The 18,684-nt window shown below is 36.7% G+C and overlaps 1 protein-coding gene across 1 annotated transcript; it reads left to right on the forward strand.

Moving 5' to 3' along the window:
• Nucleotides 1–738: 738 nt before the first annotated feature.
• Nucleotides 739–17,654, forward strand: UMPS (uridine monophosphate synthetase). The gene is made up of 6 exons (XM_074301447.1): nt 739–1,563; nt 7,312–7,465; nt 9,121–9,789; nt 12,961–13,136; nt 14,632–14,746; nt 16,414–17,654. The coding sequence occupies exons 1-6, from the start codon at nt 1,405–1,407 to the stop codon at nt 16,581–16,583; spliced, it is 1,443 nt and encodes a 480-aa protein (XP_074157548.1). The 5' UTR covers nt 739–1,404; the 3' UTR covers nt 16,584–17,654.
• Nucleotides 17,655–18,684: the final 1,030 nt, after the last annotated feature.

Below are 18,684 nucleotides of genomic sequence, written 5' to 3' on the forward strand. Positions count from 1 at the left end.
TCTATTGTCTGCTGGAAGGGTGGGACGCCCTTCTCCGGAGAATATACAATAAACTTTGATTTTTTTCTAGCTCTCTCCAGCTTTTTTTTTTTTTTTATTAAATGGTGACCCCTCACCATTTCCGTACCACACACTGTCCTAGTCTCTCTTCGGCAACTTCAAGTGGGATTTCCTCCTGACGCAATTTCTGTTAATCAACTGTAAGCATTAATGAGGCCCCAACTATATGCCTGGCACAGGTGCTGGACACAAAGATGAGGCAATCTTGGCCCCGAGGGTCTCACTTCCTTTGGAAGGGGGAAGAAGACCGGAACTGCTGTGTGACCAGCACACCTGACACGTTAGGTGTGTTAGGTCACTTTATCTCTGAGCCTCCATTCCCTCCCTCGTAAAACACGGGAATCGAACTTTGGGATTCTAGTTTATAGAATAGGATATTATGGGATAGAACACTATTCTAGTGTGAGAAGTGAATGAGGGCTTAGTTTCCACTGTTAGGAAACTGAAATCAGAGAAATCCAGAGAAATGAGCCGGAAACCTAAGATATGAAAGTAAAGGTAATACACAACTCGTAGAGGGGCGCCATAAATTAGAATAAGAAGCGCATTATGTAATTTTGGGGACTCCCACTCCCAGGCGTCTCTCAGGATAGACTGTAATCCCAGCCAATGGGGAATCAGGGGAGGGACTAGCATGTCAGAGACGAGATATAAAAGGTGTGTTTTTATTGATTATGAGTGTGCTGACTAGCTTAGATTCCAGTTCTTGACAGCTCCAAATCTTTTCCTGACCTCATCAGCAGGCCTATAGAATTTTCCTTTAGATGCTGTCCAGTTCTAAATGTGGTGACCAGAGGAGTAACCGCAAAGAAATTTCAGGGAAGAGTCAGTAACAGTTGGGAGACCGAGGAAAGGCAGCTTTCTAGACGAGACCTTTCTTTTCTTTTCTGGAATAGATACCCCTATCCTTTTTGTGCTAGAGGTTCTCTCCCCCTTGGGGGAAATACTACTTTTTTTCTGGAGAACAAAATTTGTTGTAGTTTTTTAATTTTTTTTTTTTTTTTATTTGGAGATGACTTAAGAATTGATGGGTTTTAAGTTGGAAGGGAAAAATTTCAGGCTTGAGAACCGCGTCCGATGCAAAGGCCACGAGACGGCGGCAAAGTGAGAATGAATCACTAAAGCGTCCGTTCCCCTCCGGCACTCTAGCGCTGGAGTACCGGGAGGAAAGCACGAGCTCCAGGAACTCTTAGGACACGTGCTCCAATTCTGGCAGTGCACCAGCCGCGCCTGCGCACCAGGCGGCAGCGGAGCGCACGGGGCGGGGCTTAGGCGGCTCTGACGTCACCGAGCGCGCCAAGCTCTGGCCGGCTAACGGGTGACAGCGAGCTTTAATCGTCAGTCATGGCATCTTCCGCGGTGGAGGAACTGGGGCCCTTGGTGACTGCGCTGTACGAGGCGCAGGCGTTCAAATTCGGGGACTTCGTGCTCAAAAGCGGGCTCACTTCCCCGGTCTATGTGGACCTGCGAGGCATCGTCTCCAGACCCCTGCTCCTCAAACAGGTGGGAAGCGAGAGGCCGACGCCCGGGGTTGGGGGTGTCGCTGCGGAAGGTCGCACGGTACCACAGGGTGCCCTTAACCTCCCTCCTTTCCCCCCCAACCCCCGCCACAAGGGTTTTGCTATTTATTTTTAGGCCCCAATTTCCGAAGCTCCCCGGGAGGGAAACCACTTGTCCTTTGCTGATCGGCATCCGCTTGGCGAGCTGTTATCTAGCGTGTATTCTTGTTCTGAAGCGTTCAGTGAGTGGTTCGGAGGCGTGCGCACGCCGAACGGGAACCGGGCTCCTGGGTCCGGGGCTGCCCCTCCCTTTGTGCCTGCCACGTGGTGTGGGGGTCGGGCCTGGGACCGCGGGGCTTTCCATTCTTCTCCTGCGGATGGAGGCAGGCTGGGTCAGGTGATGGTCCAGGGTCGCACCGCTAATCGGCGTCCGACTTTAACTTTGAACTCGGATCTTCCTGACTCCCGGCGGAGGCTCGGAGCTGCCGCCGTGCTTCCCTCAGGGACGGGAAACGCTTTTATGTAAACTCGGTAACCGTGACAGTTACGAGGTGTACAATGCGCGTACAGATCTAGTAATGACGGCTGTCGTGAGCGTCACCCGAGAAGCGTTAGCTTTTCTCGTTTCGTCTGGTGTGATTAGGCTAGAATAAGGGGCTAGAATAAGGTAGTCATCATAGAGCAGCAGCACGTGGTGAACTCTGTGAATGTGAGCCCTTCTTATTTCTTCTCACAGCCCCGGAAGGCTGGGAGTGGTAGAACTCCCATTTCGCAGATGAGAAAACTGAGGCATCTGGGCTCCCCGATTCCAGGTCCCTGACCCACGCAGTTATTCATCTCTGCGCTAGCAGTGGGATGAGCACATCAGGGGGCCGAAATTGCGAGGTCCTTCGAGGCAGCGCCCTTTCCGGTTTGCTTTGCAGTTAATTAATTATGCATTTATGCCTGCTGTTGGAGGTCACATTCCTGCATTACTTCAGTGGGTGGGTGCGGGGGAGGGGGAACCTGTATCTTTAATTTCTTCTTAGGCAAACGGTAGAAAATGCATGTTTTCAAATTCTAAAGGATTTTGTTCCTAAAGGAAATCGAATATATTCAAGTGAATTTATCAATACAATTAGGAAAGAAAATTGTGTCTGAACTTAATGGGGCCAAAGTATTAGCTTCATTCTCTTGTGCGGGGACAGTGCAGTATATTGTAGTCTTTGATTTTGTGCTTTGCACAGGTTCGCTTACGGGTACAGCAGAATATAGTCTTTTTCCATTCCTCCGATGACACTTTGTTTTAGAACTGACTGGCTTTGGGGGGGTCAGGATGCACGTGATTCATTGGTGTCAGATTCCATTAGGTCAGATTGTCGACATGCTACTTTACAAACTTTTAGAATTAGGATTTAGAATCGGGTGACTAGATCTGTTGTTAGGGTTCAGCTGTAAGCAATACTTAATTGTTGTTTGTTCCTTGTCATACCATCTAACCTCTACAAGATTCAGTTTCTTCATCTGCAGTGGAGTCAGACCAGTTGATTCTAAAGAACTCTTCCAACTGTAAACTTAATGTTCCTTGATCTTAAACTATTATTGTTATCCTTTTTAAAAAATATTTTAATAGTTTTTATTTACCAGATATATGCATGAGTAATTTTATAGCATTGACAATTGCCAAACTTTTTGTTCCCATTCCCCCCCCCCAAGATGGCAGGTTGACCAACACATGTTAAATATGTTAAAGTATAAATGAAATACATGACCATACAGCTGTTAGTTATTACTCTAAAACAGTTTAGGATAGGTTTGGCAGAAGTCCTTGGGAAATTGGATTTAGAAGTCTTATATTTCCTCCTCCTCTACCTCTCTACATCCAATCCCAGGTTCTCACATGTCTAACACTGGTCTTATTGACCATCTTTCTAAATTACATGGAGCTACTGTGCTATAATCCATAGTTGAAATTTTCACATGACAACAAACACTCATTCAATGAACTTGTAGATGAAGAATGATTACTGCTGGGAGTTGTTCAATTTATCACTTACAACTTTTTTTTTTTTTTTTTTGCTGAGGCAATTTGGGTTAAGTGACTTGCCCAGGGTCACACAGCTGGGCTACAACATATTTAATATACTTTATCCTCTCTAAAAATAAGAGCTCACAAGCTACAGGATGGGGAAGAAAATTTTATCTAGTAAGTTAGAAATACTGGATATGGACAGGTGCAGAGTAATATTCAGCTGGAAATAATGTAGCCCGGCAGACTTCCCTCCAAAAATAAAAATCCAAACGTCCTTATGAGCATTGGAAGCCAAACAGAATGAAAATCAAATCTTTATTGTACCTTTTGTATTACTTTTGCATGCTTCCGTGGGGAGAGGCATCTTGATAAGACTGTTACAGACGTTCCGATTGCTTGGGATGGGGAGAGGCATTCTGATACTCTAAAATATAAGATCTTTTATCCTTATCAAGTATTCTGATAAAGAGGGAGGGGAGGCTTTGCTGGACTGAGAAACCGAGGCTGGACTGAGGGCAATAAAAGAGAACTGCGGTTTAACACATTTATTACCCTGTGGAGTCTATTACTCACATATTCACCCTGTGAAGATTAGAATAACTTTGGGAACTTAGTTTCTGGGTAATTTAATCATTTTATTGATAAGGCCTGCACATTATTGATAAGAGAATAGTCATTTGACTTTCTCTCAGACCCGTGCTTGTGGGAGTGACCTCACAGTTCATGTGCCCTTTGAAGAACTGTGCTGAAGAGTTATAACACAATAGGAGGTGAGCTGTCTTGGGTATGACACTTAGGTTACCCAAATCTTAGTCAAAGAAACATTAACTTCCATACCACGAAAGGAAGAATTAACATCTCCCCAGACTTGTCTGAGGAAACATCTGGAGCAGGAATACGTACCCATTAGTCCATCCTTAGAATTTTTTTTCTTTTCTGATGAGATGTTTGCCTGGGTAAATCTTTTTTTTTTTTTAATTGATTTTTATAATTATAACATTTTCTTTGACAGTACATATGCATAGGTAATTTTTTTTTTTTTAACAACATTATCCCTTGTACTCCCTTCTGTTCCGAGTTTTTCCCCTCCTTCCCTCCACCTCCTCCCCTAGATGGCAGGCATTCCCATACATATTAAATATCTTATAGTATATCCTAGGTACAATATATATGTGCAGAACCGAATTTTGTTGTTGTTGTTGTTGTTGCAAAGGAAGGATTGTATTCCGAAGGTAAAAATACTGTGGGAAGAGAAAACAAAACAAAAACAATGCTCACAGTTTACACTCATTTCCCAGTGTTCCTTTTCTGGATGTAGCTGATTCTTTCCATCATTGATCAATTGGAATTGGATTAGCTCTTCTCTATGTTGAAGATATCCACTTCCATCAGAATACATCCTCATAAAGTATCATTGTTGAAGTGTATAATGATCTCCTGGTTCTGCTCATTTCACTCAGCATCAGTTCATAAAAGTCTCTGGAAGCCTCTCTGTATTCCTCCTGTTGGTCATTTCTTACAAAACAATAATATTCCATAACATTCATATACCATAATTTACCCAACCATTCTCCAATTGATGGACATCCATTCATTTTCCAGCTTCTAGCCACTACAAAAAGGGCTGCCACAAACATTTTGGCACATACAGGTCCCTTTCCCTTCTTTAGTACTTCCTTGGGATATAAGCCCAGTAGTAGTATGATTGGGTCAAAGGGTATGCACATTTTGATAACTTTTTGGGCATAATTCCAGATTGTTCTCCAGAATGGTTGGATTCTTTCACAACTCCACCAACAATGTATCAGTGTCCCAGTTTTCCCACAGCCCCTCCAACATTCATCATTATTTGTTCCTGTCATCTTAGCCAATCTGACAGGTGTGTGGTGGTATCTCAGAGTTGTCTTAATTTGCATTTCTCTGATCAATAGTGATTTGGAACACTTTCATATGAGTGGAAATAGTTTTAATTTCATCATCTTAAAATTATCTGTTCATATCCTTTGACCATTTATCAATTGGAGAATGGCTTGATTTCTTTAAATTAAAGTCAGTTCTCTGTATATTTTGGAGATGAGGCCTTTATCAGAACCTTTAACTGTAAAAATGTTTTCCCAATTTGTTACTTCCCTTCTAATCTTGTTTGCATTAGTTTTGTTTGTGCAGAAACTTTTTAATTTGGTGTAATCAAAATGTTCTATTTTGTGATCAATAATGGTCTCTAGTTCTCCCTTGGACACAAACTCCTTCCTCCTCCACAAGTCTGAGAGGTAAACCATCCCATGTTCCTCCAATTTATTTATGATTTCGTTCTTTATGCCTAAATCTTGGACCCATTTTGATCTAATCTTAGTATGTGGTGTTAAATGTGGGTCCATGCCTAGTTTCTGCCATACTAATGTCCAGTTTTCCCAGCAGTTTTTGTCAAATAATGAATTCTTATCCCAAAAGTTGGGATCTTTGGGTTTGTCAAACACTAGATTGCTATTTTTATTCACTATCTTGCCCTGTGAACCTAACCTATGCCACTGATCAACTAGTCTATTTCTTAGCCAATACCAAATGGTTTTGGTGACTGTTGCTTTATAATATAGTTCTAGATCAGGTACAGCTAGACCACCTTCATTTAATTTTTTTTTTCATTACTTCCCTTGAAATTCTCGACCTTTTGTTGTTCCATATGAATTCTGTTGTTATTTTTTCTAGGTCATTATAATAGTTTCTTGGGAATCTGATTGGTATAGCACTAAATAAATAGATTAGTTTAGGGATTATTGTTCTGGGTAAATCTTTAAGAGCCATTTCCCACACTAGTTGGTTGGAATGTGCCAAAAATGTTGGGGTATAGGGATGTGTTATGGTGTTATCTTTGAAAGGATTCAAGCTCAAACTGTCTCCAAATCAAGCAAATAGCATTTATTTGGGCATTTACCTGGGGTATCGGGTAACACTACAGGTCCTCCCCTTAGGGAGGGAGGGAGGCCACACAGTCATTGAGGAATAGGATTATATATAAAAGGGAAAGTTAGAGGAAAAAAATGGGAGAATTGGATTGAGCAAGAAAATTGATTGTTCTCAAGTAATATTTTGCATATGCTTGGATAATTTCAGATAAGGATATGCATGAGAAAATCCCAGTGATTGGATTTATTTCAGATAAGGTATGCTTGAGGAAAAATAAGTCCTTTTGTTCTAATGGGGTGAAGGAGAGAGTGACTAGGATATATTGGGGTGGAGGCCACAATAAAGATTCCATTACTGAGAAAGTAGAAAAGGGGGAAAAAAACTTTGTTCCTAATAAAATAATTAGTTATTAAATACGAGAGAGAAATATTAATTTTTCACATTACATTTAGTGAACTAGTTACACTGGCTTTGATGCTATTCCTTCCATGCAACATGCTCTCACACTGGCTAATCATGTGAGACATGAGGAATTAAGAATTTGACTTTTCATTCTACCACTTACTAATTGTGGGGTAGGTGGGACTGGGCAAGTCATTCAACTTAAATAAAATGAATGCATTGGACTAAATGAAATCCAAGGTCTTTTCCAACTCAAATTATTTTATTCCTGTCTCATCTGAACAAAAGCCTTTATAAAACCTACAGAAATGAGATTCTTCAGTCTAGAGAGGTGAAAGCTAAAAGATGAATTTAAAATCTGTAAAATCATGAAAGGTATGGATAAATTGACTTGAATACCCACACAGAGAATCATCTAGTATTTTTTTCTTCCAGGTTGCAGATATCTTGTTTAAAACTGCTCAAAATGCAGGGATCAGTTTTGACACCGTATGTGGAGTGCCCTATACAGCTTTGCCTTTGGCAACAGTTATCTGCTCAACCAACCAAATTCCAATGCTCATTCGAAGGAAGGAGACAAAAGATTATGGTAAGAATTAGGATCATTATCTGAGAAATAGATGGGCACATATTTGGTTTTCACAGTTATGAAAATTAAATTCGAGAAATGAAATTCAAATTAGAAAAAAGAAACCTACAAGGGCATCAGAGAATCATCTCCTCCTTCTAGAATGGAAGCTCCTTCGGGGCAGGGATTCCCTTTTGTGATCTGAGTTGGTGGCCTGAGATTTGAAAGGAATCTTTTGTTCTTTGCTTCCTGCTCTCACTGTTATATCTTTCTTCCCTCTTCTAGAATGTAAGCTCCTTGGGGGCAGGGACTTGATAGAATGTAAAACAGATCTTTCCTGCATTTATCTTTTGTAAGTCTGGAGATCTTGAATAGATACTTTGTTTCTTACAATCATAATAATAACTAACATGTTTATAAAGCACTTACTAGGTACCCAGCATTATGCTAAATGCTTTACAATTATTATTTTATGCATAACCATAAAATTTCAAGTTTGGGCTAATTCATGCAAAGTCTTTTCTTAGTTGCATGTGCTATACTTTGCTCTAGTAGGTGCTTAATGAGTGTTTGTCAAAATGAATTAAGTTGATTTTTTTTTTTAACCAACTTATAATTATTTACCATGAGATGTGCAAATTGTTTTCTTAAATGGAGTTTATTTTGAATACAGTGCTGCAAATTATGCTACTATTTTTATAAGATTTTGTGTTGACATTGTAATGAATTAGCAGGGGAAATTAAATGCTTTAAATGATTTGAAGAAAGAAGGAGATTGAGTTGGTAGATTTTGTACAAGACAAAACTTTCACTAGGTTGTCCTTCATTCTAGCTAAATTTGTTCTGGGATTTAAGACTCTTCCATTGATGAGGTGCGAGAATTGGGGTATCAAAGTCAGTATAGCAGTATGGTCTACTATTTTTTTTTTTTTAAAGCAAATAATCTAATAGAGCAGCATAAACTCCACATGGAATTATAAAGAAGTATTTTTTCAGACTCATCAGCCTTAGGGTTTAGAAAAATTCCTAAAATTTGCAGTAAGCCCACATCAATCAGAAGTTTTGATGCTAGCACTGTACCAGATACTATTGTTTTAGTGTTGTCAGTAAATCAGTCCCTCTGAGCCTCAGTTTTTTTAATCTGCAAATTGAGGATGTCCTGTATACCTTAAAAATTTTAGCAAGAGATGAGAACTATGTAAATATTAGTATTATTTCAAATTATAAGAAAATTGCTCCTGATGAGACGGGTAATTTTTATTTACCCATAATTTCCTTTATTTCACTTAAATCATGTCTTTATAAATAAACATTTATACTAATTGTAAAATGTGTTGAAAAGAACCTCTAGACATATGTTCCAAAGGAAAATGTTTGGGCTTATCTTGATGGGTACTTCCAGCTAATTTGAGAAGGTGGGAAGAGTAGAGAAAAAAGTACATCTTGCTGACATTCCACTCTTAAAAATGAAAGGAGTTTCTCTGCTTCCCTAATAAAAGTGTTAGTCATCATTTCCTATTAAGTGAAAATAAAGCAGTTCAGAAATAGTAGGAATCAAGCCAAAGGTGTATTTCTTATGAACAAAAGAAAATAGACCTTTATTGGAGTAGACAAGCCATAGTATTTTTAATCAAAGCCAATAGAGCTTTTTGTTATTATTATTGTTGTTTTTTTAGGTACTAAACGAATCATAGAAGGAACTATTAATCCAGGAGAAACCTGTTTGATCATTGAAGATGTGGTGACCAGTGGTTCTAGTGTTTGGGAAACTGTTGAGGTTCTTCAGAGGGAAGGTTTGAAAGTCACGGATGCCATCGTGTTGCTGGACAGAGAGCAGGGAGGCAAGGCCAAGCTGCAAGAACAAGGCATTCGCTTACATTCCGTGTGTACCTTGTCAAAGATTCTGGAGATTCTTGAGCAGCAGAAAAAGATTAATGCTGAGATGGTTGGGAAAGTGAAGAAATTTATTCAGGATAACAACTTTGGAATTGCTAAGCAAAATGGTACCAAACCTGCAAAGGAAACTCTCAAAGAACTTAGCTTTGGCATGCGTGCCCAGCTCCCTGGGACCCATCCTATGGCATCAAAACTTCTCAGGCTTATGGAAAAGAAGCAGACCAACTTGTGTCTTTCTGCTGATGTTACTGAGGCCAAAGAACTGTTGCAGCTAGCAGCCACTCTTGGTCCTAGCATCTGTATGCTCAAGACTCATGTAGATATTCTTAATGATTTCAATATGGAGATCATGGAGAACTTGAAAGCACTAGCAGAAATCCATGAGTTCTTAATATTTGAAGACCGAAAATTTGCAGATATAGGAAACACAGTAAAGAAACAATATGAAGGTAAGAATTGTATTTCTTTAAAAAAATTTTGTTTTATAAATTTATTCTCTTTTCTATTTTTCCCTTTTCTCTAGTGAATGATTTTTTTTTAAATTTTTATTAAAGCTTTTTATTTACAAAACATATGCATGGGTAATTTTTCAACATTGACCCTTGCAAAACCTTATGTTCCTAATTTTCCCTTCCTTTCCCCCCCCCCCCCCACCTCACCTCTTCCCCTAGATGGTAAGTAATCCAATACATGTTAAATATGTTGAAATATATGTTAAATCCAATGTATATATACATATTTATATAATTATTTTGCACAAGAAAAATCGGATCAAGAAGGGGGGAAAAAAAGAGCAAACACCAACAGAGTGAACAATTAAAAAAAATTAGTCATGTCTAAAACTATATGTCTCTCTTTTTGCATTTTAAATATTATCATTTAAATAATACTGTCAGGACGATGAATGTCATGTTTGTTTTAGATCTCTGTACTTGGAATTAATTATTGCATTGATTAGAGTTTTAAGATTCAAGTTTTTCTTTACAGTATTATGGTTTTTGTATAACTTGTTCTCTTAGTTCTCTTCACTTCACTCTGGGTCAGTCCAGAAGCGTCTTCAAAATTTTCTCTGAAATTGCCCATTTTGTCATTTAATAAATTCATATACTACAAAATTTAGTTCTTCCCCAATAGCTAACTAGACATCTTAGCTTTTAGTTTTCAGTTACTAGCTGGCATTTGAATCTTTTTTTCTCTTCCTTTGATTTTTCTCTCTTTCTCTTCATTTGATTTCTCTATATGGGTGTGCATACATATATATGTATATACACACAAACACATATATCTGGGTCAAAAAAATATTCTCAATTTAAGAACTTTTTTTTTTTTTTTTTCTTTTTTTAAACTTTGTTCCAAATCATTTTCCAGAAAGGAGGTTAGACCAGTTTACAGTTTCATCAACAGCACATTAGTGCACTTATTTTCCTTCCACCCCTTAAAAAGTTGTCATTTTTGCTAATTTGATGGATATAAGGCAGAATATCAGATACTTTGATTTACATTTGATGAGTTATTAGTGATCTGAAACTTTTTTTCTTAATGTGACAGTTGATAGTTTAGATTAATTTTTTTTTAACTACCTATTTTAATTCTTTGGCCATATTTCTTTTAGAAAATAGTTTTCTCATAAATTTGAATAATTTCCTTGGAGACCTTGAGAAACTTGATGGAAAAAAATTTTTTCTTAGTTGTTTCCTCTTTAATTTTAATTGCATTAGATTTGGTTTTGTAAAAATTTGAGTTTTATATGTAATCAAAAGTATCTGTTTTATCTTGTGTGAAAAATAATTTTTTTAAATATGCTTGTGATGCCACCTTTTAAGTCATGTATTCATTCAGGATTTTTGTTGTTTATATGGTGTGAGATGTTGATTTAAATATAACTTTTCATTGTTACCTATAAGATTATTAGTTTTTTGTTCTTCCAGATAAATTTATTTCTATTTTTTTCTATTCTTTGGTAGTTTGACGTGGCATTGAATAAATTGATTTAGTAGTATTTTATTATTATTATTATTATATTGGTTCAGCCAACCCTTGAAAAAAATTAATGTTTCTCTAGTTATTGTGGTCATCATTTCTGCAAAAAATGTATTATCAGCTTTATATAGTTCCTAGGTGTGTCTTAATAGGTGTCTATCAAATATCTTATACCTAGAGTTAGCTATATCTCTCATTTTATACCTGGAATTATTTTGAATACAATTTGTCTTTGTAAAGCTTTTCCTTCTGGGAGAGAACTGAATTCCAAGAGACAAGCTTTTGTGCTATTCTTTATTGGATTTTTCAATAAAGCAGAGTTTGTCTACTGAAATAGTTTATTTACTATGTCTCTGGGATTATTGTATTCACCATTAAATGCTAAGTTAAAAGTTAACATGTTAAAATTGTGACATAAGCAATTGCATAGATGAAGAGTCAAGAACCCCAGGGATCAATTCTGACCTTAAATACTTACCTTGAGTCCACTTAATCTGCCTGCCTCTGTTTCTTTAGTTATAAAACAGGGACAGTAACACCAGTTCTTTCTCCAAGTTTTGCAAGGATCAAATGAGGTGATATTTGTAAAGCATTTAGCCAATATTAATAATTAGAAATGTCTGGCTTGCTGTCAGTTGAGATAGTAGTGTCTCTATATATTGCTCATCTTTAAAATAGAGGCTACCAGGCCTACTGCTACCTAACACCACAAATGTGTGCCCCCGCTCTTTAAATGGGCTTTCAGTGTTAATGAATAGGGCATTTTCCTCATTTTGGGAAATGAGAAAACAGTTGGAGTGAATGTAAAGCTTTGGAAATTGAATGGAGATAAGAAGAACCAAGATGGAAGGACCAGGTCTCTTAAGATGGTTGCCAGGCTTAACGTTTTGACAGGAATGAGAAATGACAATTTATTCTTTTAATGGTACTTTAGGTGATTGGTATTTGATGGCCCTAAAAATCATGAAAAACAGTACTTCATCCTAAAGTGTATTGGTTTCTCTTTATCAGTTTGAAAAGCTACAGTAGCATTTATTAGAAACATTTCTTCTAATCTCCTAAAACCCCCTTTTTGCGTTCCTTAAACCATGTTTCCAATTTTGCTTTTGAGGGTCTTGCTTGTCTGTTAATTTTCAAACATCTTGGTGCAAGAAAAAATGGCATTTCTTTTAGTATTTTAAATTTTTATTTAAAAATTGTTTTAATATTTTACATGTAAAAGTTTTTTGCATTTGTTTTTAAAAATTGAGTTCCAGATTCTCTCCCTCCCTATCCTCATTCCTGTTAAGAAGGTACATGTGAAGTTATGCAAAACATTTCCATAAAATAAAAAATAGCATTGTTAACATCTGTCTTCCTTGCATGCTTAAGATTACAATGTTCAATCCATGTTAATGAAAAATATTTGCAAAATTTAACCTCACTTTTTATAGTCTTAAGCTACTTACTCTGGGGAAGTGTTAGCTTTTCAGTTACACCTTTAATGTGGAGACCTGGGTGCAATTACATTTGCAAAGCTGCAAGTTCTCAGGAGTATCTGGGTATTAATATAGTATTACTAAATTTCACATTTCTGTAGTTGTCTCTTGTTTGAACAAGTTTTACTTGAGAGTAATCCTATCTATTCCCCTCTCTCTTAGGTGGTATTTTCAAAATAGCTTCCTGGGCAGATCTAGTAAATGCCCATGTAGTGCCAGGCTCAGGAGTTGTGAAAGGCCTGAGTGAAGTGGGGATGCCAATGCACCGAGGCTGCCTCCTGATTGCAGAAATGAGCTCCTCTGGGTCTTTGGCCACGGGCAACTACACGAAAGCAGCTGTAAGTGAGGGCTTGGCCCACCTAGGGTTAGGTAGGGAGAAACAAGAGGGAAGCAAACAAGGTTTGCCATAGTATGTGTACATAGACCAGATCTAAGGTCTATGTTCTTTGTGGATTTGTGTAATTACTTATCACATCCATTTTCTCAGATGACTTGCCCAGGACAGCATTTCACAGTGGAAAAGAAAGCCCTGGCTTTGGAGCCAGCAAAGCCTGGATGCAGAGGCTGCCTCTACCTCTTGCAGCTCCAGAAGCCATTTAAACAGTAAACTTTGGTTTCCATAGCTGTAAAATAGAGATAATATCTGAAGTAAGTCCTTCAGAGATTTTGTAAGGCTCCAATGAGATGAATGTGAAGGATTTTGTAAATTTTAAAAATAGGTATTACTACTGTTGTCATTAGATATGCTAGGTGATCATTTCCCTTTTTCTTTTATCTTGTTCTATTCAGAAGTATTCTTGAATCCCTAGAAATTAGGGCTGAATTTATTGATAACTTAACACTTATATGAGACTTTTAAAGAACTTGAAATAGATTATCTCATTTGAGCCTCACTACAACTTCTAGTGATAAGTGCTGTCATTGTCCTGGTTTTATGGGTGAGAAAATTCACGTTTATAGGGGTTAAATGACTTGCTTCTGTATTTCTAGTATAAAAAAAAATTCCAGTAAATGTAGAATGATTCAAACATAGTTCTTTTTGGCTCCAAACACAGCATCTTCTCTTTTGTACTTCCTTTAACATGTGTATACATTCTGCTTAGTTTCTCTGAGAATCAAGTTAAGCCAACAGCTTTCCATAATTACCACTCTAGCTACCTGACATAGCCAAACTTTACCATAATTTGAATAATTTTATGCTCTTATCAAATTTGTTTTTAATACCTAAATCATCCTGAAAGTGTAAATAATCTAGTCTTTGGAGAATCCTTAAGATGCATGTCCACAGAGTTCCTCTTCCACATGATTGATTTGAATCAATACAGATTTCACAATTAGTTTTTTTTTTTTTTTTTTTTTTTACCTAGGTATAATATATCTTGTGATATTTTAGTTCTTTCAAAGAATATAATATTTTCAGTCATAGAATTAGCAAATTCATAATAACACAATTTTTTTTTTTTTTTTTAAGGACCAAATGGGAAAGTCTGTTTTACAGTGGGTTTTCTGGTTGGTAATCCCTCAATTATACCATAAATCTTGGAATCTGCTGTCACACCAGTATATATAATATCCAGATTTTAAGTGACTGCTGCCAGGTGTTAGAGTTGTTAGTGTTTTGAAGGGTCATAGTGTTTCAGTCATAGATAGGGTCAAATTGAAAGAAGATTATGATCCCAGATCAAAGGTGACATGCTTTATACTCTGCATTTACATAATTTCAGTGTGAAAGGAAATCCATAAGATAGTGAGGTTTGAGATCAGAAAGCATATTATTCCCATAAGTAAATGTCCTATATATTTAAATCTGTTTTGTCTCTTACATTCTACCAGGTGAAAATGGCTGAGGAAAATTCAGAATTTGTAATTGGTTTTATTTCTGGTTCAAGAGTAAGCAAGAAACCAGAACTTCTTCACTTGACTCCAGGTGTGCAAATACAAGCTGGAGGTAAATACAATCATAGATCATGTTGTCTCCATTATACTTATTAACTGAGTGAACTATCATTTTTATAAGTTATTTACATGCTAATTTGAGGTCTACATTAAACTAGTTTGAAATGATCTATTTCAGATTAATAATGGGGAGGCTTAGCCTGGAATTTTACCCTAACATCCTTGCAGTCTTTAAGGGATGTTATTCCCTTAAGGGTTTGAGGATCCTGTATATTGAGAGGAGAGAGATAATGGTGTTGACCAATGTGCTTTCAGTTAGGGATTTGTGCATTATTTTAGCCATTTAAAATTAAACATGGTATTGGGACTTAGCACAAATGAAGAGTGGAGAATTCTGATACATAAACATAAACGTGAATGAACATTTTTAAGATTTGTTTATTTAAAAAATTACATAGCCCAAGTACTTTAGCCTGGAAAAAAATCATGAGAATAGAAGCACACATTAAAAAGGTGTATATTCTTTAGTATGAGAAGTCAGACATAATTTTTAAATGGTTCTAATATTCATGGATGTGAATATTCCTTCCATGGAAGTGATCTTGCAGCCTATTTGTGCTCACCTCCACCTATTGGAGGATTCTCCAATAGAGGCTTTTTTACATTTCAAGGCTTAAAGCATAATAGTCCCTAAAACCAGGATTGCATAAATGAAAGAATCCTTCATCTCTTAATTATTGAGTTGAAGTGTGAATTCCAAAAAGTGTAAAGGAGGAAGTTTCAGATAAAATAACATGGCAGCACTATTTAAGCTAATGCAGTAAATGAGTGATAAGAAATTTTTCCCTGAGAAACTGTACCGATAGGAAGTTAACTCTAAATGAATTCATGAATAAGTTTATATAAATGCATCAAAAACCTAGCTGCTGAGCCACCCTTTTGTTGAATATCCTGCCTGGGTATTGGCATTCAGTGTAAATTTTTTTAAGCCTCAAAATGATTAACATTGTAAAAGAACTTTTTTTAGCCATGATGCTGTATCTGATCAGACCAGTTGGTAGAATCAGTTTTTGTTCAAATACCCAGTGTCCCATCATTTTGTCATGAATCAGGATATGGCTACACTGACAAATTCTGATAAGGTATGTACACATACACATATGTATGTTTGAGAAGATAGTGAATGCCATGGGAATTGTGACTTATTTTTTTTTTTCCATTTATAAAATTGAAGGGCTTGTTAATGGTTTATGGTACAAATAAGAATTTTGGGAATAAAGATTTACTTTTACAAGACACCTTAAGAAAAGCAAAAAATAAAATAAAGGGATAAAATCATTCAACATGTTTTCTTTTCTACAAAAATGTTAAATAACATTATATATGTATAAGACATTTGTTCTTTGTTTTGGTCCAAATATAAGCTGTGCTTTTTCCAAAATCTGGCTTATATAAAACATGGAAAGCATATAATATAGGGTCAGTGCTATTCTTCTCTGAATAAGCATGTATTTCCTTCAACACACCTTTTTAGAGAGGTTTCATTTTGCCCATGGCATAAGAAAATGAGAATTAAAAAGACAAGAAGACTAGGTTTTAGCATTTTAGTTAAAACTGCTATAAGTTTCTTTGTGAGATAATTAATATGAAAGATGCTTTTATACAAATTGTTTTAGCTCTTGTCATAAGATAAATAGTTTCCTTATTTTTTCCTCACAGCGGATAATCTTGGCCAACAGTATAACAGTCCACAAGAAGTCATTGGCAATCGAGGTTCTGATGTCATCATTGTTGGCCGTGGCATATTAACAGCCTCCAACCATCTGGAAGCAGCTGAAATGTACAGAAAAGCTGCCTGGGAAGCCTATTTAACTAGACTTAATGTTTGAGTCTCTGAAAACACTTTATTTTTTAAAACATTTCTACTCAAATGCTCTGACTTCACATTGACTATACCACAAAATCAAAATTGCAAAGACTAGAGAAGCTGCCAGGCACTTGAGTATTTAACGACTGGGAAACACTCCATGGTAATAAATACTTTCCAAAATATAGTTTTCTTGTGACTGACATTTTATAGGGCAGTCATGGAATTGGTTCCACTTTTTTATTAAGCTTAGAGCAAAAGAGCTTAGACGAAAGGCTCAGCTTGTCAATGACAACCCTTTTATACTTGAATATGTTTATTTTTGTAGAAATTTATTCCCATTTAAAAGACAAAAAAATTATTGATGCTCTTTTATTTTTTTAAACATCTTGGTTACTTTACTTGTCATAAGGAAATATAGTTAAGCAAAACAAACTACTAACAGTTTCATATGTCAAGGCCACCATTTGAAAAAAGCCTATGTTTTGTCTTCTGGAGTCAGGATTGGTCATTTTATTAAACAGAGTTCTGATGCCTTTAGTTGTTATCCTTTGTTACCATCATATAAATGGTTCTCTTTCTAAATGTACTCTGCATTCATTCTTCTCAGTCTTCACATAAACCCTTTATCTTTGGCATTGAATTATATGCCTAGTAGAGGTACTTGTGGGTCAGAGAACATGGACAATTTAGTGATATGGCAAAACAATAGCTTATTAGTAGCAGTGAATCAAAGTTTCCTCCTTGATCCTGAGATGAGGGCACTTTTTCCCTCCTGTTTTATAATCATCCTTTCAATGATAAATTTTAAATGATAACTCTATCATTCTCCATAATAATAATTTGCTAATCCAGCATGTTACCTAGTTTTTTCTTGAAAGATATTGAGACATTCCTCAAGATGTGGTTGACTCAGGAGACTTGATGTCACTGCCTTATTACCTGGATACTAAGCATCCACTGGGAGCCTGGGGACTTACATACTTGTTCAATAGGTTACAACTGGATCTTTATTAAGCTATATCAACTCAAGAGGTTTTTCAATGTCTTTCTTGATACCTTTAATCATGGCTAAATAAATCTTTCTTGCTAACTGTTGAGTGACCTTTGAGTGTCTTATTTTATTCCAATATCACACTCACTTACTGGAGGATTGATTGAGTCCAGCTCAAGTCACTGGCAAATCCTTCTGGTAGTCATCACATTTTGGTTTGGATGGGAAGTTTCTTACCTCCAGTTCATGAAGCACAGCTGGTCTTTGTTTTCTGGTGTTATTTGTTGTAAGAAGTGTCACAACAAAGTGTCTTTTGAGGTATTGTATCTTTTCTGCTGTTTGGAACAGGACTGTAGAGACAAGTTTTCTCTGACTTTATCATTGTACTGTTCACTGACTATTTGGCCTAAAACCAGATTCAGGACTCAAAGAGACTGCTTTCCAATCAAGATTAAAACGTTTTTTCCACCATAGAATAGCTTTGAGAAAGTAATTGTATGGAATCAGGTTGCCCTAGTAAGAGACTTGCCACCATTGTTTGCTCTCTGGCACTGTCAGCAGTCTTGTCTGTGGTTGGGTAATGGGAACAAATTGGACAAATCTGGAACTTAATGGCAAAATAAGCTAGTTTGAAATATGGACAATTGGGACATGTATAATTAGCACAAGTGATAAAACTTGTGGAATTGTAAGGGTAGAAGGCCCTATCAGGACCTCTTAATTTTTTTTTTTTTTTGTTTATATCACCTGACTTTCCTCTATTGGTCCCACTCTAAAAGATCCATCCCATATCACAGAATATTTTTAAAAATGAAATGGAAGAGGAAGAAAAGGAAAATTGAACAAAACATCAAAAAATAAAATCTGACTACATGCTGTATTCCATTTTCCTACTCCCTCACTCCTGCAGGAATGGGAAGAAATGTAGTGTTTACCCTTATTAGGCCATTCATAATGGGATTAGTCAAGTGCTCTACACAAGTGCCAGTACCTCTGCCTGTTTCTTGTCACTAAACCCCAATGTAGGCATGGAAAAACAGTAAATGCTAGAAATTGGACCTTGTAAGGGGTGTGGTGAGGGGAGTAAGAATTTGGTAAGGAACCAAAATGCAGAAGGACAAGCCTAAAG

Source organism: Sminthopsis crassicaudata, chromosome 3 (assembly GCF_048593235.1).
Source record: "Sminthopsis crassicaudata isolate SCR6 chromosome 3, ASM4859323v1, whole genome shotgun sequence".
NCBI lineage: Eukaryota > Metazoa > Chordata > Mammalia > Dasyuromorphia > Dasyuridae > Sminthopsis > Sminthopsis crassicaudata.